Source organism: Neomonachus schauinslandi, chromosome 14 (genome assembly GCF_002201575.2).
Source record: "Neomonachus schauinslandi chromosome 14, ASM220157v2, whole genome shotgun sequence".
In the NCBI taxonomy this organism is placed as follows: Eukaryota; Metazoa; Chordata; class Mammalia; order Carnivora; family Phocidae; genus Neomonachus; species Neomonachus schauinslandi.
In genome coordinates, this window is record NC_058416.1 from 90,581,031 (window position 1) to 90,604,453 (window position 23,423).

Below are 23,423 nucleotides of genomic sequence, written 5' to 3' on the forward strand. Positions count from 1 at the left end.
TCTGCCCCCCTGCCACCCTGGGTCCCCATGGCCAGCCTGACCCCACTCCTGGCCGTGAGGATGGTTTGGGGGCAATGGTGGTGTCGCATGGGGAGGGAAGGTCCCGCCACAGGGAATTAAAGGGAGTCGTGGAGAGAGAGGCTCTCCCTTCCCTGGCTGCCATGCGGGGGGCTGGGAGGCTCGGTGCAGCCACATTACCACCAGGAGGAAAGTTGGTCCCATCAGAGCGCTCACAGCAGGGGACCACCAGGCGGGGAGGAACTGCCTCCTGGGGACACAGTTCGAGCCCCGAGTCCAGCTGCGCCTGGAGCTGGACCTTCTGGCTCCTCATCCTAACGACAAGTGAGTTCCTTCTGGCTCACACCAGTTTAGGTCAGCTTTGCTGTCGTTTATGACCGAAAGAGTCCTAACTAACACACAAGGTGGCCAAAGGGCCAGGCATTTTTAGGGTTCCAACGTGAAACACAGGAGCGCGATCTCCCCCCGCCCTGTCCAGCCTCTGTCTGTGGCGGTCACACCGCGGGATCGCCTCCCTGAAGACGTGACCTGCTACGTCCCGGCTGGGAAATACCACGTGATTCGGTGTAAGGCGGGAAGTGTCCCACCCACGGGGGCCCCGTGGCTCAGCCTGATCAAGGGAACTGTGAGAGAGCACCCCCGAAATGGACTCAGTGCCACAACAGACATGGGACTCTGCTGGGGGGTCAGATCCCGGAGAGCAGGGGCGTTGCGGGTCGCGGCCATCTGTCCCCTCTGCCCCGGGCAGGTGCTCGGCGTACAGCAGGTGCGAAGCGACCCAGAAGCCTCAGAGCGGCAGGTGCGAAGCATCACTGCTTCTCCCCGCCCCGGGCCATGGGGGTGCGAACCCTGACCCATGGCGGTCCGGCCAGCGCCCTGTGAGTGGAGGTGAGCAGGTGTGTGATCCACTGCCTCCTTTCCCCTTCGATGGAACATTCCAGAGAGAGGCTGTGCCTTCCAGCGCTCCCGAGTGAGGACAGTGCAGCCCGGCCCCCAAGCGCCGCGGGGCTGATCCGGCCCCTGAGGTCGGGGTGCACCACAGCAGCACCTGGCCCGTCCTGACCGATGACCGCCGGGGTCAGCAGCGTGGACGCGCGGCCCTGCGAGATGAACACAGTGGGGTCTCCTCGTGTTCATGTTTGGCTGATGTGGCCCGGTCCTCGGTCCAGGTCCAGGTCCGACTTGGAGCCGGCGTGAGGCGGAGGCAAAACCGTCAGAACCGTCGGCACCCTCGACCTCGCTGGCTCCCAGGCAATCCTCCTGCGGTGGGCGCTGCTCTCCCGAGATTCGACCGGGACTCGACTGCGGGGCCTGCGCTCACGTCAGACGTGGCCCACTGCGCAGCCTGCGGTCCCTTAGCGGCTCCCGATCAACCCCCAACTGTCTCCTCAGCCTCCGGGCCAGGCTGGCCTCAGGCAGGAGGACGCGGAGCAGGTGGGCCGCACATCTGCCCACAGTCCTTCTCTGCCTTGTGCTGGCCCTTCCACGCCCCCCTCACACCTGGGGGCAGAGAGCGGGGCCCAGCCGCCAAGGCCCCCGGGGAGCCCACCCGTCGGAGAATGCCCTCGGGAGGACCGCCCTTGGGAGGATCGCGGGGCCTCGGGGGGCTCTGTGGGCTCTCCTCCACGCATCCGTCAGCGATGCCGGCACAGCGAGGGTGAAGCCAAGTGTGCATGGGCCCTGCCAATGGGGGCCCCTCGTGGGGTGAGGTCGCGCATCGTTACGTGAGCTCGGTCCATCGGGACAGCGGCTCTTCCCGACGGCTGCCCGGAAACCGTGGTACAAACCTATTGGTCCACCAGGGTCTGAGCAACAGGCTTGGTGCCGCGAGCACCTGCTGGCTTTGCTTTCACTGAGGGCCCACTCCCGCCATCGGGAATCGTATCGTGCTTCCCGGAGCCGTCCCTCTGGACACTCACGCATCTACACTCTGCACAGAGGAGCTCACGCAGCAGGACCAGGACGCCGTGGGGAGAAGGGCCTCCCTGCCACGTGCAGCTTGGCCAAGGGCCCGAACGCCGTGTCACGGGTCGGGAGCGTGACCAGGCCCCATGGGGTCTGTGCCGAGCACCTGCCTCCCCCGGCAGTCTGGGGCTCAGGTGCGCGCCAGGCAGAGGCACCACGTGACCAGCCCCCCCTTACACCCTGGGCGCCGCATCCCCCGCGGCTTCCCTGGGCAGGAACTCTGCATGCACGGGGCGCTCCGCGTGGCCTGTGTGGATCCTGCAGGCATCCTGTCTCTGCCCTTAGGGTCTGACCGTGTCCCCGTCCCATGTTGCCATCATAGCTCTAAGCATAGCTCTGAGTCCTGGGAGTCACCAAACGTGTTGGGGTCTTGAAAAGTGCGTACCGGCCAAACTTATATGGCCACCCACCCCGAGAATGTTCGTTTCATGGAGTAAGAGCTGAAACCGTCCTGCCTCTTCTTACCCTTCGGGCAACATGGCCCAACGTCACTTCCTGGAGGCGGGTGTCTGAGGCCGCCCGATCTAACATAGCCCTGGGTCACTTTCTACCTTGTTACCCTGTCCCCACACATCCGTCCGAGCCATTCCTCTGTCCCCTTGCTTCTCGCCTGTCTCCATCCACCGAGAGGAGATTCCGCGTGGGGCCTGGCCGGCCGGCCGACATCACAGCCACAGGCCCCAGACCCGGCCTGGGTGTGCCGTGCACTCGGGACGCCGTGGAGGGACTTGCCGACCTCCCGCCCCCCACCCTGTTGTTCACAGCCACATGACATGGCAGCTAATGGCTGAGCGGGACAGGAAGGATGGCGCCGACGGGAGCCACGCAGGGAAGGTGATTTATCGACATGGCCGATAAATAAACAAGGCATGGTCGCGTCGTTGTAATGTTATGAAGCACCGAAGAAACCTCATCCTCTGTTTTGATGGTAAGGGAAAGAATCTGGAAATTCTCTCCTCTATGGAGTTCCAAAGGGGGAGTCTGACACTCATCTCCCCTTAATTAAAACAACAACTTTTGAACAGGTGGGCATTCTTGCAACCAGGGTGACCCGTGCGGGTTGCCCTTGGGCGAGGAAAGCGCTCCTTGACGGCCCAGGCAGCTCTCTGCGTCTAGGCGGGAGCCCCGCAGTGAGGCCATCATGCAGACCCTGGTGGTCTTTCAGCCAGATACAAAGACAAAATCCCTCCCCCAGCATGCAACGTCAAACCGTGCTGCCCCCCGCCCCGCCTCCTGAGCGCCAGTGGGCGCTCACCGCTGTGACCCTCCCGGCTTTCGTGCGGCAGGAACTCGTCCCCATGTGGAGGCTGCTCTGCGTGAAGGCGAGGAGGGTCACAGCCCAGCGGTGTGCCTCGCGGCCCCGGGCGGGAGCTGCCCGGCTCACTGCCAGGAGCTGTGTGACCCACGCGAGGGCCTCGGTCTTGATCTCTGCAGAGTGGGACCAGGGCAGCACCTGCCACATGCGGCCATGCCAAGAGCATGTGGGCTGACACCTGCGAGTGCTCGGAGCAGCGGCTGGTGCCGCGGGCATGCCCAGTGGCTGCTGGGGGCCTGCCGTCACCCGGAGCCCCGCGATGCCAGGTGCCCGGCGCAGGCGGTCAGACAGACACGCTGGGCTCGCCCTGCTGCGGGGTCGCTGGCTATCCCTCCGCCACGTGACGCAGGGGCGGGGCAGGCACTCACCTTTGCCGATGGAGGGGGCGAGTCCGTTCATGAACTGCAGGAAAGGCTTGCCAGACGCGGGGACGTCCAAGGAGGCCCCAGCGCCGCCACCCAGCAGGTCGATCTTCCCCGCGTGCTCCCGGAGCCTCTCCAGGTCCTGCGACAGCAGGCGGAACTGCTCACTCTGCGTCCGGCATTTCTCCTCCAGCTCCCGCACCTTGCTCTGCACGGCAGAGGCACGGACACGCAGTCAGGGGTGGGGGGGCATGCGTGCATGGGTGTGCACACGTGTGTGCGTGTACACACATGCACACGCGTGTGTGGCGGCGAGCCGCCTCCCACCTCCGTGGGAGAACGGCGTCTGATAAAACCAGGCGTCCCGTGCAGCCTGGCGGTTGGCCACGTCCCCTCCCAGGCCGGACGTGGGAAACCACACATGCCGCGAAGGCCTACAAACACTCAGATCCCAGCCAACCGCGGATTGTTCTGGGCTCTGTGTGCAGCTCGGGCCCTTGTGGTTGGCACGTCTCGCCATAGCTGTTTGAAATGTGGAGTGTGAGGCGGTGACACAGCCCAGACTTGGGGGGCAGCTCAGGTGCCAATCCACTGATGCATTTTTCTCATGGGGGCACCCGCCCCTAGATTGCAGAGCCCCAAGGAACACTGCTCTAGCAATAAAAGGGGATTTCTTTCTGCTGGATTTGGTTAGCAACACAGCAACATTTGCAGACATGCAGAGATGTCTCCGGAGCCCTGGGGAGAGGGGTGGGCTCCCTCGGACACATGGCAGGGAAGAGGCAGCCCGGGGCAGCTCCCTTCTGACCCCGCTCCTGTCCCGTTGCTGCCCCGCGGGCTCTCAGGTTGGCTGGCTGGATACACACACTCTTCCCTGGACGCTCACGGACCATGCTTCCTATCCTGGTGCAGACGCAGGGCTCTGTCTCAGCGACCAGAGTGCCTGCACGGTCTATAGGTAGGCCCACACGCCGTGGACGGACGCGTGGAGGGTCGGCTCTGCCCCCTCCCCCCGGAGGAACTCTCTGCGTGCTGCTCACTGCCCCCCGTGGTACGCGAGCCCCTGGTTCCTTCTCGTCTGTCTCCAGACTGGATGGGAAGCTCCAAGCCTTCGCTCTCTCTGCTTCCCTCCTCAATACGTCCTCAGGGCTTTTACAGAATCGGGCACATAGTAGGTGCTCAGTAAGTGTTTGCCGAATCCGTGAAAAGAGGGGACTGCAGATCTGCGGTGCGGTGGCTCATTTTGTCCACATGGATGGAGTCCTGCCTTGTCTCCGCTCCTTACTCCGTGATAAATGGAGAATCCCATCTGCTGCATTATTAACTCCATGTGTTGCCTGGTCCCTGGCTAACATGTCAGCTCCACGAGGGCAGGATCGTCTGCTGCTTCCCCGATGCGTCCTCAGCACTTGGAACGGAGCTTGGTACCGAGTCAGCATTCAGTAGATCTTTGGTTTAATATGGGTGTGTGTGTGGGAATGTTCCAGCCAGGAACAGCCCTCGACCTGCAGAGGACCAGCGGTAGACACGCTTCTCCCCCTCCTCCTCTTCCTCCTCTTCATCCTCCTCCTTCTTCCCACTCTCCTCCCCTCTTCCCCCTTCTCTTCCTCTGTCCTCCTCTTCCTCACCCCTCCCCCTCCCTCCTCCTCTTCTTCATCCTCTTCCTTGCCCCTCCTCCTCCTCTTCTTCCCCCTGTTCCCTCCTTCCCCTCCCCCTTCCTCTCCCTTTGCCCATCCTCCCCCCCTCCTCTGGCATTAAGCTTTCCAGCTCCTTAGTATAGAATGAATTGCTATTTATGTCTGAGATCAGGGATTTCTAAAAAAAACCCTAACAAATCCCAAGCCTATAATTAATTTCTTTGATTCATTAAAAAAAAAAAAATCAGCAGGATTCTTCTTCTAAAAAGCTGAATGAGCTTATCGGCGATTGCTGCCTCCACCAAGGCAGAGAAGTGAGCTCAGCACTCCGGGCCCGGGCGGGGACGCGGGACCACGTCAGACCTGCCTCCAGCTGGGCCGACCCCAGAACAGGGTAACCTGTCAGATGCCCCGAGGCCTAGGGCCCTGACTCCCAACTCGTTCTCTCCAGGGCAGAGCCGTGAACCCTGACGGATGGACAGGGTCCTCAGACAGGGAGAGCAAGCGGGCACAGGGGGCCCTGAGCTCACGGGATTGTCCGGGTGTGTGAGAATGTTTGGTGGCTGGTGGGAGAACACGAGCACTATTTTCTTGGCCGTGAACTCATTCTCACGTGTGTTAGGAGAAAGGCGGGCAGATCAAATCCTCAGTACCACCTAACGAAAACAGCACATGGATTCTTCACTTCCGTGCCATCCTAGAAACGACAAAGCCAGAGTGATGGAGGACAGATCGGCGGTCGTCCAGGCTGCGGCCACAGGACGGCGTGACGCACAAGGAGTAAGAGGAGGGGGTGACGGCTATCCGCATTCCCACCGTGGCAATGGGAATCTCCGTGTGCTCCCAGCCCCCAGAACTCTACGCTAAAGGAATGTAAAAACAGGAGAAATCCAGATGCGAACAGATTTAACAATATGAGATGATGCTCTAGGTGCCCGGCCTGGGTGGTCAGTCTCGGTGGTGCCCATGGAGCGTGGCTGAGGTCCTCACGGGCCTCCCTGGAACCTGGCGTCCGAGATGCGCCTGCCACCGGCAGCCGGCTGCTGGGGCTGTGTGACGGGGTGCTCTGGGAGAGGGCGGGGCCCCGAGGCGGAGGGGGCGACGTGCGCTCCCGGCCAGACCCTGCAGGACGCAGACACGCCCCAGGACGGGGCCGCCTACAGGCGCCTGATGGCAGCACCTGTCATGGGCCACCATGCATGGGCGTCCTCGGCGCCCACTGCCAGCAGGTGTAGCCTCCGAGCTCCCTGGGAACTGCCCTCGGTGCCCCCCTCCTGCCACGTTGTGTCTCTTTGTTCAGGGGTCCCCTTTACCGATGGCGACTGGGCTGTGCCGTTTCCCTGGTGGCTGGCCCGGACGTGACGCTCCGAGGAGTGGCAGGTGACGTGCTGACCGTGCAGTCCCAGGAGCGGGTGGGCACGTCGGTGTACCCAGACATCCACGGAGGCTGGCGGGGAGGGCCGGGGGGAGCACGGGCGAGCCGGACAATGCTGGGGGAACACAGTGAATGGGAGCGTGCATGTTCTGTCCGGAGGGGCATCTGCTCCGCATCGGTCCAGACCCACGGGGGCTAAACTTCTAGTCTTCGAAAAGGAGAAGAGAGTCTTTATTTTAATGTAAAGATCTCTCAATGTTTAAGCGTCGGCAGAGGCCCATCCACAGTCTGGGCCGACGAGGCCGGTCTGGAGATGGTACGGCCACTCGGTGACCCTGGGCGTGAAAACCCGGGAAGCGTTCCCGCGGGCACCCGGTCAGGCTGGCTGGATGGCCTCGTGGCCCAGGCAATGGCCTCCAACTGTGCCCGCGTGAGCCCTGGACACACAGGAGGATCCCCGCAGGGTCTGGGGCTCCGGGGGCCCAGTCTTCTGGATGAAGAGCACATGTCCCGGGGAGCTGGTGTTCCACTCTGGAACAATCCTTGTCGCCCCTGAGACTCCCATCCCAGGGGCGGGCAGTGTGCACGTTAGGAACGCAGCTGCCCTGAAGACATCGGCCACCCCGTCTCCATCGGTGCCCCAGCCACGCTCATTTGTGAGGCCGATATCAGGGGAGAAAACCCCTGATGAAATATCAGCTTTTCCCTAAGCATGATGAGTGGGAGAAACAGGCATCTGTTGCTGACATTAAAGGTATTCCAGATACAGCAACTGGCTCAAACATCGTGGTGTCATCCTGCCCTCAAGTGGACAGGATACAAGACTGGAACAGAAGCCGCAAGGCTCTGAATGGTCCTGTGTCCAGATGCAGATTCGGAGGATTTCTGGTTCCCCGAGGCCTCCTGGACCAGGCCCGTCGGCTTGACCTGCTTCCCTCGAGTGCGCCTTCCATGGGCACTGGCGGCGAGAGGTCCCCAGGGTGCAGGCAGGACGTCGCGGAGCTGTGGACGCACACAGATGTGCCTGCTCGTCAGAGTGTTTGCTTGACCCGTGTCTGTACGCATGGGAGCCTTGCCTTCAGCACAACCTGGAGCAAGGTTGCAGGGGGGCGGCCAGGCCTCTCCCACCTCCTCCGGCTGCTTCCAGAGAGACGCGCGGAGCCATGCGGGCCACACCTAACCACAGCTCTCCTCCGCTACCTGCCTCGCCTCCCTTCCAGGCGCCCGAGAAAATGGCCGTGGGGCCGCCGGAGCCCAGGAGCTTCCGGTGCCTGATCTCTGGTCTGGGGAGCAGGGGTCGGGACAGCGAGGAGATGGGCGCTGGGGACCCGTTACGCCCAAAATGCGTCGTACAGGGGGCGCTCCCTCTGGAAGCCTCATCCGGCTTCCTGCCTTCCGGAAGAGAGGCAGTTTTTCCTGCAGGAGCCCCCAGCAGCTGGGTGTCCTGGCCTGGCTGAGGGCCCCCCCGGTCCCTGAGTCACCAGCAGGAGGAACGGCTTCCCAGGGAGCAGGAAGGCAGCAGCGACCCCACCGACCTGCCCGGTTGGCTTCTTCGCACATCGGTATTTATTTCAGGATCCAGAGCCCTGTCGCCTCCTGGACGGGTGGCCCCCTGGGGAGCTGGCCACCTGCAGGCGGTGGGGGTGGGGGCCGCACAGACCATGGTGGTAACAGATGGCACACACATCAGGCAAGTAAACTATCCCTGGAAGAAACACGGAGACTTGCAAATGTGGTCGTGGGTATTTATAAAGATGAAGGAAAACACATCCCAGTGTGACTGTAGCCATCCGCACCCTGTCCCTCCACATTCCGCATCAGAACTCCGGGCTTCGTAGAGGACAGCCGCGTGGGGGGCCGGGCCCTGTGTCCAGCCAGGCCAGGTGGAGAGTGCGGGGCGGCCGTGAATCATCCAAGGAGCAGGGAGAACCAGGGGCGTCCCGGGCAGGCTGGGCCCCCGGCATGGGAGTGCGCAGGAGTCAGGTTCTGTGTGGCATCCTGATGGCCATGCTGCTTACCCGGGGCCGTCTGCCCGCTCTGTGCCAGGTGCTGTTGGCCTCGCTGATGGCCAGGGAGACCACGGGCTCAGTTGGTATGAGCCCACGGCACGGGGAGACAAACAAGGCCAAGATGCACGAAAGCCAGGGGTCACACACCCAGGCAGGGGCCGGCAAACCCAGGCCTCTCCGACTCCGGGCTCTGAGCTGGCTCTAGATTCCAGGTCCCCCCCCAACTCATGGGGACCTGGAGGCACGTCCTGCAGCCTCCGTGGGCCTGTCTCCACCTAGAACATGTGGTGAAGCGTGTCTTCCAGAACCCAATGGGGAATTGCAAAGTCAGACCCCGGGGGGTGTGGGAGGGGCTCCGTTAGCAGAAGCGACAGTCTCCACCGCTCTGGGGGCAAAGCCGCAGTGCAGATGCCACGGGGAGGGGGGTGCGGCCAGCCTAGCAACTCAGACACCCGAGCTCCCTCCCCCCCTCCAGTTGCCTGGACGTTGATTTTCAGCAAGGTGTGAGAGCACATCTGAGCCCGTGGAGGTCTACCAGAATTCCCTACATTTCGTCATCAACAGGGACACTCCGTGTCGTTTTCACAGTGATGCCCAACTCAGGAGTGCCTTCTGCTGCCAGTTTAATACCCCATCTCTGCGGGCTCCTGCTGGCAACCCTATGGCTCATGAGAAACCCTACGTCCGTTCATCTCCACAGGCTGAGTTCCGGGATCTTCCCGAGCGATTGCTCCGAACTCCAGAATCTTTGCAGGACTTCACAGTCTTGAGACTGAATGGAATGACACCGTCGCCAAGGGGAGCCTCTGGTGAGTGCGGACTTCTCTTCGGCTGATGGTTAGCATCCTACGCCATGCCTGTCTCCAGCACAAGTGTCTTCAACGTTTGCTTTGGTTCGTGTGATTCAACATTTGTCCAATTCTCCAGCTGCAACGGCAGTGAATTCTAAGCTGGTGGGTCTGGATCGCCGGAGTCTCCCTGTTTCCGGGCAGATGTGCGTTCGTCACGCAGTATTACGTGTGCAGATAAGCACCTGTCATTGGTGGGACCTCAGAATACCTGTATCACCTTCGGGGTGCCAAGAGCGGGGGGGCAGGCGGCGGCCCCTGGGACACAGAGCTGGAGTGGGGGTTAGTCCCGGGGCAGCCACGCTCCCAAGCATCGGGGCACGCTCGGCTTCCCTGTCCCGACCACCTCATCTCGCAGCAAAGCCTCAGGGGTACGGGGCTGCTAAGGCTATTCCAGGAGCACAGAGACCCGGGGGGGCGGGGCGCAGGGGCTTCCTAAGACGCATCAGATATAAAACATTAATTACAAATCGTTATGTGTCCACCTCTCAGATTCTCAACTTGGCTACTATTCTGCACACTTCGGTATCAAAATCGCGTTGTCCCATAAGGATTCTAGAATTCAGACGGGGTGGGGCTGATACCACGGATCAACCACGTTTGGTTTCATTCCCGGGGCCCAGGGAGACGGCACTTCTGGCTTCTCCCGCAGTGAAGCGTCACCGGCTCTGGCCAGTGCAGGGGTGCAGGGGTGACACAGCAGAGCAGGTAGGAGCTGTCCCTGCTGCGGTCACCAGGAAGCCCCCATGCGCCAGACGGCACGGTCACAAGATGCAGGGAGCCTGCATTCCCAGGTCGTCCCCGCGCCGTCCCTGCATCATCCCCGAGTCATCCCCCCACGTCCTCCCCACGGCATCCCCGCATCATCCCCCTGCAGCGTCCCCATGGCATCACTTGGAGGGGAGTTCTCCGGGGCCTTCCCCAATTGGCAGCAGACGGTGCCGACAGAGAACGACCTTCATATGTTTGATGTGAGGTTGTGACCTGAGCCTCACTCTACAAATGCACCTGAGAACCGGGGTCATCTTTCTGATGGGACCAAGTGCGTGTCCTCCTGCATGCGCTCATTCACCCACACGCACACTCACTTGCACATGGTGATTCAGTGTCCTAACACCAGCCCGGCAGAGTGACCCCCCTTAGGCTCAGCAACGTGGGGCCGGTACGTTTAGGGACCCATGCAAATGTTTTCATTTTAGTTTCCTTTAAAATCAGAAACAAACAAATAATAATGAATCCAGTGTGGACTATATCCTCTTTACCCAGGCAGGTGCATGTAAAATGTAATTTTTAGTACTTTCATGGAGGAAGGGATGGGACTCATGAGGCAAAGAGGCCCAGGGCCCAGGGAGGTCCCAACACCACCCAGATGCTGGGCCTGCCTCGAGAAGACCCCGTGCCGGCCTGGGTCAGGGGGTGCGCTGTCTGCTCATCAAAGCCTCCCCAAATGAGACCCAGGATGAAAAGAGCCTGCGCAGGTTCCTCCCCGGCTGGGACAAGCGTCTGGCGTCACGGGCAGTTTGAAGCCTCGTCCCAGAGCTGACGGCCAGCAAGCTGGCGGCCACAGGCAGGTGCTGGGAAGGCACCCCGAAGAATAAGGCACAAAGCATACAGAACACACACGCAAAGCACACAGCACGGACAGTGGCAAGAGCGAGCTCATCCGGGGCTTTCCCCTGCAGCGGGCCCAGAGCCCACCGCCCCCGAACCCCGCACACAGGCACTGCTCCCCTGCACCCCTTCTCAGCAGCCTCGGACGGCGCCGCCAACTGGCCCTCCTGCCCTCGCGGCCTGGCTCTGCTCTTGTGAGCTGTGCGTCCCGGGGCAAGGGACTCGGTCTCTGTGCCTGATTTCCAATCCAGGAAGAGGATGATGATGGTAGCGACCTCACTGGGGGGTCTACGGATTAAATCCGATACACGTGTCCAGTGCCTGGTGGACAGTGTTCATGTGGCCTGCGCCCCCGCCAGGGAAGGCAGCACTTCCGGGTCTCGTCACTGTGTGAACTCATTCACAATTCAACGCCGGCTGCGGTTTTGCGGGTGGGAGAGCTGACCCCACTTCCCAGGGAGGACGACGGGGGGGCCAGGGAAGCCGGCTGCAAAGCAGCGCCAAACTCCTGGGGTTTGAGTCCAGACTCGCTTCTTACCAGCTTGCCTTGGGCCAGTCACTTGTGCCTCGGTTTCCCGAGTCGTCGTGAAGATTAAGGGACATGGCATGCGCATGTGTCCTAGATGTCCCCAGATGCACCCTTAGAACAGCGTCTGGCACAAAGTGAGTGTTCAGGGAACCCCAGGTCACCGTCATTGGGTTGTCGTTATTATTATTAATTTTAAAACGTTCTCTTGCTTCTTTGTCTTGAAATAACTCCCCCGTAAAGTGCGGGGGACGCCGTTTCCCTAAATGGTGCCTTCTCTGCAGTTCACAGAGTGCTCGGTCTTGATTCTGGAAAAGCTCTATTTTCAGCTAACGCCTGACGCCCACCTCGGCGAGGCCGCACAGCAAGCCCGGATGATTCTGCAGGTGCTGGACTCTGCACGTGTCCTGACGGGGATGGAGACCACCCCCTCCTCTTGTCCCCAGACACCCTGGCCATTCACTCATCAGAACACAGGGCTCAGGAGCACCCACAGACCGGGTGTGCGTGGACGGCCCCTGGGAGGGGGTTTGCTGCCACATGTTTGCTGAGACAACGCTTGGAGTCCTGTGTGCGCGTCCCACTGGGCAAGGGGGCGGCTGTTCTGCTGAGGAGAGCACCTGACTCAGGGGAGTCCCCAGCGTGCCACGCAGGACGCACACCCGTGGGAGGGGTGGAGGTTCAGGTCACTAAGACGCTGAGCCACGGATCGGCCAAGACTCCAGGGCACTGGCTCGTCCCCTATGCCTTCCGTCCCCAGACTAGCCTCACGACGCGAAGCAATGCTTCCCAGACAGCGGCTGCGTCGGAACTGCCCCCGGGAGCAGGGGGCGGGAGGGCGGCTGGGTCCCTCCCGGTTTCTGGGTCCCCCCATACTTTCTGACTCCGCGGGTTGGGCGGGACCTGAGAATCTGCATCTCTAGCAAGCCCCCAGCTGATGCCGACTCTGCTGGTCTGGGAACCCCACTGTGAGAACCACTCCTCCTCAAAGTGGGAAGATCATCCCTTCCGTGAATACGCGATCAAACTCAGAGTTTTGGAAAACACTCAAAACCCTGTTCAGAGGGACAACGCTGTTCCTCCTGTTCGGTGGGGGTGGTGAGAAGGGCCGCGGCCTCGCCTGCAGGAGGGCCCCGAGCGCACACACGGCAGACACAAACACAGCGGTGGAACGTTCTGGGGCCAGGGTGGAATCCTGATGACCGACAGACGGGCCGCCTGCTGGGCACGGCTGGCCCGAGGGCAGGATCAGTGTCCCCACCTCCCACCCCACCCCACCCCTCGCGGTCATCGGGGTTCCGGGCTGTCCTCCCAGCCTGACCCTTACGGCCACAGCGGGAAACGGGAGACCAGGTTCGCTGAGCCTGCTCAACACTTGCGGGAACAGAGCTTGTGTCCCGGGGCCTGGCTGGCAGTTGGCAGTGCCCCCCGCCGGGGAGGTCCTGCCCGCGGCTCCTCACGCCCCCGGCCCCCAGGAGCCCCCTCCCCGCCCCGCATCCAGAGGAAGCTCGGGGCTGCTGGCTTCGGGAGAAGAGGCGGGTTGAGCGGGCCCAGGGACGTGTGGCCGCCCCGCGCCCGAGGGAAAGCAGCGCCGAGCACACCAGCAGGGGGAGGCACGACCCTCGAGTACCTGCATGCTGTCCAGCGCGTTCTGCGTGAAGCACAAAGCAAAGACACAACCAGGGAAGACGTCGTAAAGAAGAGAAGACACGGGACTCTCAGCACGTCTGCACTGCCCCTGTTCCCCCAAAGCGCGTCCCAGTGTGACCCCCATGCCAAAGCATGCAGCGCCCCCGGCCCGGCTCCAGCCAGGAGACCCCAGAGGGCAGGGGCGCACAACACACCTCCTGTCAGCGGCCTTGAGCGGCGGAGGCGAGGAAGTGTGCTTGCAGCCGGGAGGCGATCCGAATGGGCGTGGGGGGGAGCGTGGGGGGGTATTTTTCAGGGAGAAGCGTGGCCATTTGGGGGCTGCTGCCATTCCCTCAGGTGATAGATTTCCCCCTGCCATTCATCACACTCACCCCTCCAGATATTCATTAGCTAATGGACGCTCTCACAAAACCAATTCTAATACATATGATGGTAATGGTGGAACCTTCCCCTGCAGGAGGAATAGATGTCATGAGGCAACGCAAGAGAACTGGGAGAGGCACACACTGTTCTCCGTGGCCGCCGTGGCCCTGGGGGCAAAGGACGGGGCCATCTTCCCCCCCATATCTGGGGACGGAGGCCCACGCGGGGCCACCCCGCCTGTGTGTCTATAGGGAAGGGGTGGGGGGCTGTCTGGCCTCTGTCTGCAGCCGCAGGAAGTCCCCCACGCAGGGCTCACTGCGGGCGGTACTGTGGCCGCAACTCAGATGGCGCCCACCGCTCGGGTCCCCTGGGTCGTCCCCTCTCTCATTCTGCAAAGGCCTCCCCAGATAGCACCCGCCAAGTGCTTCCCCAGCATCAGCGCTGTCCCTGAACCATCCACGGTTCCACCCACACCCACGCCTTCTCCTCATCCCGAGCAAGAGCATGGCCTCCTCCTCCTTGCATGCCCCCCAGAGGAGCCCGTGGGGGAGAGCGGCCCACGTGAGGCCCCCAGCTCCGCGGGGGCTGTGTGACGGCAGGGACATGCCTTTGCCTCTCTGTGTGGTCCCTGTGCTGACCGCACGGGGGGTGGGCGAGCAGCGCTAGGGGCTGGTGCCCAGCAGGTGCTCATGAGTGCCCCCCACTTCTGACCTCGCCCGCCCCCGAGGCCGGTGGTCAGGGTTCCGGCACTTACCTCTAGCAGCCGTAGGGCACCTTCATGTTCTTTCTTAGCTTCAACCTGAGCCTTTTTTTATGATAAAAAGAGAAAAGAGTCAATGTAAAGCAGGGGAAAGAGAAGAGAATCAGATGAATGTCTGAATTATCGGGGTGTGGCTCACTGATTTTTACCCCCCTAAGAAGCACTCCGTTCTGAGGACCTAGACCAGTTCTCATTCCTCTCCCCTTCGGGCAAACACAGAATGAATGCCGGCCGGCTGGGATGCTCTTTGTCAGAACAGGGAATGGGGAAACGCGCCCTGATCGTGACGGGCTGGGCCGGTGGGAGGCCCCGCTCCTCCGGAGAGAGGCAGTCACACGCAGAAGGGGGCTGGGCCCAGGAGAGCAGGATGATTCTTCCTGAAGCCTCAGGGACGGGGTGGGGGGGGGCACCATCGTCTCCCAGGTGCCCGAAGCTGCTTGGGAAACAAGACGCCACCAAGCAGACGTGACCCCCAAGTAGCTGAAGGTCAGCTGCAATCTCCCCGGCCCCAAGGAGAGCCCGAGATGGGGGTCCCTGAGCATCTGGCAGGCTCTCAGCCACTCAGCCTGTGGCGGGGGGCGGCCCTCCTCCCATTACTTGAAGCAAAGCCATGTGTTCCACAGAATAAGAAACGTTACCCCGTTTCACCAAACCAGTGTCATGGGATGGCGGCAGCCTGAACCCCGCAGTGAGTTCACACAAAACTGAAATGCAACGTCCTCATCCCTCGGCCCCCAGACCCGAGGTCTGGCATCGCGATGCCAGCAAGTACCGCAGCCTGCCTGTCTGGCGTTTGTGGCCACCTCTCCCAGGAAGCGCCCCGATTGTGCTGGGTACCCGGCCCCGTCCTGAGGGCATGAGAACAGGTCCAGACACTCGGCGGTCGGCTTCCGGGCGGGCGTGCAGCCTGGCCACCTTTCTGCCCGGGATGCTGGGGGAGACGGGACAGACACTCCTTGCCTACTGGACCCGTGCCCCAGCGGAGGACAGTTTGGAGCGCCGCAGCCATGCTGCCCCCATGAGGGACGAGGCTGGACCAGCCAGAGGTCTCCCCCCCGGAAACCAAAAACGAAGCCAACGCAGAGGAGCGCCAAGGCAGGAGAGTGCTGGATCCAGCCGTGTCTGAAGCCCACTTCAGTTGTGTGCACAACTCCAATTCCCTTTTGCTGTTTTCTGTCCCTTGAAACCAAGCATCCTGATGAACGCAATCACCAGTGGTTGGAGAACACGCCGCTTCCCGTTTTAAAGCTGGAGGTGCTGAAGTTCTGTGAGAGCCTGAGGCTGAATCCCAAGCCAGGAAGGAAAGCCGGCCCGCATGGCCACACGGATGCCCCCTCGCATGGGTTTCAGTGGCCTTGCAGACAGACGTTCCTGAAGACGCTGAGAAGTGGGTTTGTGGGGAGGTTTATCTCCGACACTGTAGGGCACCTGTCTCTGAGAATTTCGAGCCCTCGTGAAGGATCCCTATGTTCCACTGAGATTTACATGTAGGATTCTCGGTTCTAGAGGAACATGGTCTCTAGGTGCCAGAAGAGTAAGTAGGGATGGGCTACCCAACATCGCAAAGAAGCCAGTGGACATTATCTTCACAGCCTCTCAGGAGGAGGTGGGGCCCGGCGTCCCCAGCACGGCCAACGCTGGGGGGCAGCCTGAGATCCCGGCATGGTTCACCCCCATGCGTGCCATAAGCACGTGTCTCCATGGAGGGCTTTGAGAGCCGGGGAGGCAATGGAACGCCAGATTCATCACAACCTTCAAGGGCTTAAAACCGTCCCTTTCAAAGCTGAAATGAGAGCGACGATAAATAACAAAACGGGGCGAAAAAAGACAGCCATCCGGAGGACGCACAGGGATTATATAAATAACCTCACCACTGAGCCATTTGAGTCAAAGTTAGTTTCCAACCGGCAGGATAAAAAACAACAAAAAACCCCAAAGCTAGCCATGAAAACGGCGCCAAGTTTGCAGTAATGACTTGGTTTCTGGCTTCCAGAGAGAATCGGGAGCTGGTTTTCACAGGCTACTTGCAAGCTGGGCCATTTGGGCAATCAGAATAGATTGTTAAAATTAACAGTTCGAGTTGGCAGCGCTGAATTCTTGCAACATCGAAGCAACAGCTTACGCGAAGCTCATTGGGGGGCCATGGCCAACTTGTGGGGGAGCTGTGACCTTCACACAGGCACGATGTCCTGCAGGGCACAGTGACACGCGGAAGGACTGTAGCTGTCAGGGGCGCGGGGGCCTGCTGTCAAAGGGGGCTGTCGTCAGGGGCATCGAGCATCCGGGGCAGTGGGCTACCATGTGTGGTAGGTTCCGGGAGGCACAGAGATGCGGACATGCTGGACTCAGCGTCAAGGTCTGGATACTTGGCTGGGATGGACCGCATACCCAATGCCCAGTCTCCTTGGCGACTGGGGAGGGCATGGATGCTGGTGAGGATGCAGTGGGGTGAGGGCATCGTGGGCACTCTGTGGAAATGGGGCGGGTGGTCCCGGAACGAGGCTGGGGCTGCAGGGAGCCTCCCGTCAGCCCGGAGGAAGCCACCGACCGGACACCAGTCCCGCAGGTGTGCACAGGGACTGGGGCAGACGCTCTATTGAATGATCGCAGGGGTCAGTCCGTGATCCCCTGCCACCCACCACAACAGCGAGATCGCGAGTCATGTGGCGGGCTCAGCTCCTCCTACCGCCCACATCCGTGACAGCCCCAACCCTGAAAGCCATCACTTGGCACGTGGAAGCAGTTCTGAGCCACAGTAAAATCAGTCAGGTCTGCAGATGAATTTTAAATCTGGAAAAACCCTTAGATGATCACCACAGCAACTGTAACTAGGCAAGGATGCAGCTTCCTCGGGAAATAAAGTCTGAAGCCGGGGAGCAGCTGGGCTCTGGCCACCTGTGGCCCGGAGGGCGCCGGGGTCTGGGCGCCCACAGGTCACGGGGAGGGCGGAGCCATGGCTCAGGGACTCCTTTGACGGGCACTAGAACTCAGCGTCGGGTACTGAGACCAGCCCCGCGTCCATGGGTGGCCGCTCACCGCACCTCTCCTTCCCCGTCCAGGGATCTCGGCGCCTCAGCGTTTGCCAGGCACCTGCTACATGTCGGCCGCGACCTCCGAGTGCAGACGCTGCTCTCTGGGACAGGCCACAGGCAAATGGACGAGCACGGCACCACCCACGGGGTGGCATGCCAGAGGGCACGGGAGCAAGGAGTGGAGCTCATTCAAGGCCGCGTGGCAGGGCAGGGATCTCAGTGACAAACACCGGCCCTGCCATTACTGGGGGATCAGGCCTCCTGGGCAAAGATGCAAGAGGGGGCAGATTTGGTGTGGTTGGGGAACGGAGGCCAGGGCGGCAGGAGAGGAGGAGGCAGGGAGGCCGAAGCTCAGAGTCAGCCCGCGAGCCTCCCGGGCCCCGGGCTTTCCACACTTAGAATCAACGTTCACAGTGTGCGGGGCCTCCTCCCACTCTGCGTCCCTCACCGCTGCTCCACGAGCCCTGGAAGTCACCGACACCGGGACTCCGCAATTGTCGACCGGAGTGTCAAGCGAATGAAAGCAAGGATTCTGGACTGAGCGCTTGGCCCCCCAATTTCCGTGGAGCAGGGGACAGCCGGTGGCTGGTGGCCCGTAGACGGGACAGCGCCCTGCTCGGCTGCCTCTTATACTTTCAGACTCTCCACCACGGGCTACCAGAGCTACCGGCCGCTGGATGGCCTCATCTTACCTTGATTTCCATTAGAACAGCCTTGGGCATTTTGCTCTTTCTTTCTTTCTTTCTTTAATTCAACGAATGTTTCCACTTGCTTCTCCCAAGCACCATCTTGGGCAGAGGGATGAGCTTCCAGGGAGAGAGAGGCGCCCTGCAGAAGGTTCGGGTCCCGGGCCCCTGACGGCAGATGCATGAGGCCCGCGCGTCCTCGGGGCGGCCAGAGGAGAGGTTGGAGCATGCAGGAACCGCCAGGCACTGCCTGTGTTTCGAGGGAAAGTAACCCCGGCCTCACCTAAGACCCGTGGTGCATCAAGAAAAAGGACACTGCGAGCTCCAGGATGCAGACGATCCAGCAAAGCACAGACAGGGGTAAAGGGAGTTCCCAAGACGCGGGTGAAGGGGATTCCAGGCCCAGCTCCGCATCCTCAGGAGAAACCAGTGTGAGCGGAGAAGGCCAGGGCTCCGGGCAGGAGTCTCCGGGGAAAGTGGAGGTAAAGCCTCCCCGGGTGTGGCCATCTTGAGAGGAATTCTGCTCTGGCAGAGGATGGGAATAAGGAAGTGATGGGGACACAGAGACGAAGCAGACAAGCATTAAGAGGCATTAACTCTGGGGAACAGGTGACGAGCAGGTGTGGCTGAGGACGCAGTTCGACTTGGGACCTCGTGCTGAGGTGTCGCGTGGAAGGCTGAATGAAAGAAGAGGGTTCACAATCCAACGTGGAGAGCTCAGTGTGGCGGGGGGCGCACCCAGATGGTATTGAGACCCACGGGACCAGATGAGGTCGCCAAGGGAGCCAGGGTAGACGGAGAGATGTGGCTTGTGGACCGAGTCTTGGGGAACACCTGTGATGTTTATGGGATGATCTGCGTGGAAGGAAATTACTGGAGAGGGTGGTGTCCTAGAAGCCTAGAGCACAGAGGGGCTGACCACCCGAAACTGTGCTCTGGGTCAAAGAGCATAAGGACAGAGGACCAGCCCTTGGCATGATGTCCATGTATGGACGGCAAGATGAGGGGGGGGGGGTCCCACTGGAGCGGATTCGAGAAAGCCTGGCAGCTGTTGCCAGAGAGAACGGGCAGCTCTCGGAGACAACATGCTGCTGTCCCATGGGACCCAGCTCTGGACCTCAGAGAGCTCTAATACTTTTATTGTGGTAGGGGGACAAGGGCCCGACTCCAGTCAACCCTGAGCCTTACAGGGAGCATCCTGGCCCAGTGGGTTCAGTGCAAATCCAGTTCATGCTGCTCCCTAGCTGAGTGGCATTTGGCAAGTGACTTAATCACTCTGGGGTTTAGCTTCCCCAATTCGGAAATGGGACGATGACAGGACCCACTTCATAGGGTCATAATGGGCTTGAAGCGAGAGAGTTCTTGTTAAAAATAGTCCCTGGCACCCAGTAAGTACCTGGCTTCTTTTTAGGGTAAGATGCCATTTGTTCTTCCTTCGCCCTTCCTGACTCCCGTGGTGTGTTACCCCGAGACCTCCCGGCCCTAACGTCCCTCACCCTCGCTGTCCCAGCCTGTGCACAGGGTCTGCGCGGCCCTGAAATGTTTATGTGCAAGGAAAACGCCCCCATCCGCTGACTTTTTCGCAGAAAATAGAAACACGGGACAATGAGTCACCTGAGAGCATTTCACAGTCCACTGGTGTCCCTCCATCTAGGACTCAGAGCCTCTCCTCCCATCCCGTGCACCTGCCGCTGGGTGTCTGCCCATCCAGGACCACGCCAGCTCAGCGATGTTTCCGTCCAGCCCAGATCGACACCCACGATGTGTGAGGACTGGGAGGCCCAGAGTCAGCCTGGACTTGCCCCTTCCCACACACCCCGACCCCTGCCCGCCCACCACAGCCCCTGAGCAGACAGCTCCCGCTCCTGATCCGTCCTGGGATGTGTCCACGTCTCCCCTCTGCAGCCGTGCCCCAGGCTGAGACGCAAGGCTTCCCGGCAGCGGGTAAGGGGCCTCCCTGCCCCTCCATAGATCAATCCCCAGTGCGATGCTCAAAGGATGTGCATCAGACCCTGTTAAACCCCTGCTTCAGCCCCTCAGTGGCTTCCCTTTCCCTTGGAACTAGATTGAGCTCCTTCTCACATCCAGTAGAGCGCCCGGGGCTTGGCGCCACCCTCCTTGGGACACGTCTCCTGCCCACTGGGCGCGGACTGTGTCCCTCCTTCCCTGGGCACCAGGGACCCGAGCACTTGCATGACCTGCCACCCACCTAAGCTTCGCCCTGTCTGGAATCCTGCCCTCGTGAACCCGTCACTTCATTCTGTCCCTTCTTCCCCGCATGGCATTTGCATGACCTGAACTCGTTCATCCTCCCTCTGCGGGGGGCTCACTCTCCCTCCGTGGGGGCACAGGCCGTCTCCCCCACCCCTGGACTCCCCTTCCGGAACCACCCAGAGCCGCTGACATGCAGCAGATAGCCAACATTTGTTGAATGCATGAATGAATGAATGAATGAATGAGCTCATCAGCAAGTGTAGCATGCTGGCCCTCCATGCTGGAAATCAAATGGAAATAGGAACTCTGAAGAAATCGCCAATCTCGTTCCACTCAAGGTTCAACCTTCCTCTTCGAATGCTTTGTTCAGAAATCAGAGCTCTAATACATTGCCACATTGGCACCCTGATTTTGTACCGGTTTCTCTTCCTCAGCTCCCGCCACTGATGAAGCATCAGTGTGTCCAAAATAGAGACCATGATGAATGCAGGGAAGGGAGAAAGGAAATTGGACGAGGCACAGAAAAGGCTGAATATCAGAATTGGCTCTGGCGCACTTTCCTGGCATCGGATGTTTCCTAAATGAAACTCCAGGCCCCCGGAGAAGGTGTTGCTGAGAATCACCGACCTGTTGCCCCCTCAGCAGGAAATCTGTATTTCCGCAGGCTTCCTATCTCCCTGGGAGGCGCCGGGCCAGGGACGGGGCTTCCGGGGCCGCGGGGAGCGGGCTCAGGTGCCGGGCAGCCGTTCCAGGCTCCGCACAGCAGGCAAAGAGAAGAACCATATCTCTGCCTGGACCCCAGCAAGCAATATCCTTTCTGGATAACATCTAATGAAACGTTGCTCCTTACTGTGCCAGCCAATGTATTATGGCAGGTAATAAGGCTGGACAGTCCCCATCAGCGGGGGCTTAGTGACAGCTACCCTTGGTACATGGTCTCAATAAACAGTCAGAGAAGCAGCCTGGGAAATTCTCCACCTGCTGCAAAGTCTGCTCCCAAACTCCGGAGGAGAGGGGCCATCCCAGCAGACTCTCAATGCCAGCCAGGTGGGCACACAGCCCTGGGTCCTTTATTACAAGATCAGAGGCCTGGAAAGGCGCTGGGGTGGGTGGAGGGCCACCCAGACGGGGGAGGGGGTTGCCCCCTGCCCATCAGCGGCCAGTCTCAGGAGCACCCCCCACGGGCTGCCATGCACCTGTAGCCCAGACCAGAAAGGCTCTGGCTGATGGGGCCCACTGACCTCTGGGGAGGAGTGGCTCCAGGTGGGATTGGGGCTTCTGGAAGGAAATGAGAACCACACCCAGGACCCCAAGCCCCCCATAGAGGGATACAGGAGAGGACCACAGCTGATGAGGAGGATGGGCCCCAGGGGTAATGTTCTTAGCCCCCCAGCACCACCATGGAGGCCACGGGGATGGGCCCCCTGAGCTGCTCAGTCCTACCCTCTGTTTTCCCTCCTTCTTCCTTGTTTCTTAGTCTCTGCTTCTCTTTCTTCTTTGTGTTCATTCCCTCTCTCTCATGCTGAAAATATTGCCCTGAGACTTGATCTGCTCACTTAACAGCACATGATGGAAATCTCCCCAGTTCAGCAGATATAAACCAAAATTATTCCTTTTAATGACGCCGTCCTGGTCTGCAGGATGGACGCACCGCAGTTTATACCCCTGCCTCGGATGGGCGTCTAATTTAATCCCGTTCCCCACCCCCATCCCACCAGTACTGAAAAAAAAAAAACAAAAAAAACCCCAAAGAACAAAGAAAACAAAACCGAAGTCGTGTCGAACCGGTTCCTGTGGTTCTTACAGGGCATTTTTTCTGGAATGGAAGGTTTGCAGATGGAGACAGGTGTGTGTTTAGTTGTAATTGATGCCGGCAGGGCCGAAGCCACTCGCCCCCGCGGCCACCCAAGCGAGCTTTCCCCGCGAGCCCGCAGGCACCGCGCGCTGGAGGGTCCCCGTGTTTGCAGTCCAGCTCGGGACACGGGTGCCTCGGGGGAGCTGGGCAGCATCGGGAGGCACAGACGCCGGGAAGGAGGGGAGACGCGGGTGCGCAGCCCCACCCCCGTCCCTCCGCACCCCTGCCCCGGGCGCGGCCGCGCTCACCTTCTGCAGCAGGTCGATCTCCTGCTGTTTGGCGTGGAGGACAGCCAGGGCCTGCTCATGCTCCAGCTCCAGGTGCTGCCGCCGTTCTGCGGCCTCTCGCATGTGCTGCGGGGGACAGGCGGGGTCAGCGCGGGAGCCGGGGTCCTGTGCGGCCGCCCTGGCTCTCCCCGCCCCCTCGCCCCTTCCCCCTGGGGGTCCCAGACGCCAACAAGCCTTCCACCTCCAGTTGCCTTGTTTTTTTCAACGCCCTGAGCACTGAGCGGAACCAGAGGTCCTCGTGCGAAGGCGAGCTCTCGGGTCCGTTCCCAGCCCTGGGCGAGCAACAGCCCCAGGTTATGGATCCTCGCCTACCTAGCGGGTAGCGCTCCAAGCCTTTGGGGGCGATTTACGTCCTGCAACCCTCCCATTCACCTAGGAGGCAGGCACTGTAACGGGGGAGACAGAGGCACAGGGAGCTTCTCCCGGCCCATCACACCCTGGCAAGTGGCCGTCCCAGATTCGGGTCAGGCTCCATGGAGCCTCCGAATCTCAGGCTTCGGCGCTGTCCGCCGGCGCTCTGCTCCAGCCACACTGGCCTCCTTCGCAAGCATTCCCGGCAGGCGCTGACGGGGACCGCACTGATACCGCTCAGACGGTGGAGACGCGCCTCCGGCACTTCGGGGCCGTACGGGGCAAAGTGCAGCATTTAAGAGCCGCACGGCCGGGGTTCAAATCCCAGCGCTGAGCTTGGGCCGGTGCCTTAACCTCTCTGTGCTTCACCTTCTCCCCCCGGATTATTCATTAGCATCATTAGCCATTTGTAAATGGTTAATTAACAACACGCTAAGTAACTGTTGTTGACGGCTAATTATGAATCAGCGCCTGCTCCGTGCAGGTGTTGTGACTGTCTTACGAGGTGCGGGGTACCTGGCATCTACGAAATCCTGGGTCTCCTTTCGCTCTGAGCCGA

At 60.8% G+C, this 23,423-nt stretch overlaps 1 protein-coding gene across 7 annotated transcripts in view; it reads right to left on the reverse strand.

Moving 5' to 3' along the window:
- Positions 1-22,576, reverse strand: part of RIMBP2 (RIMS binding protein 2) — an 80,726-nt gene extending 58,150 nt beyond the window's left edge. For 6 of the 7 annotated variants that reach the window (XM_021698623.1, XM_021698621.1, XM_044921052.1 and 3 more), the window contains exons 1-3: positions 22,475-22,576; positions 14,434-14,484; positions 3,667-3,868 (exon numbers count right to left, since the gene is read on the reverse strand). In XM_021698623.1, coding sequence (XP_021554298.1) covers positions 3,667-3,868; positions 14,434-14,484; positions 22,475-22,576 — 355 coding nt within the window. The remainder of the gene's footprint in view (positions 1-3,666; positions 3,869-14,433; positions 14,485-22,474) is intronic. The other variant, XM_021698625.1, reaches the window with a different exon arrangement.
- Between the last annotated feature and the right edge of the window lie 847 nt (positions 22,577-23,423).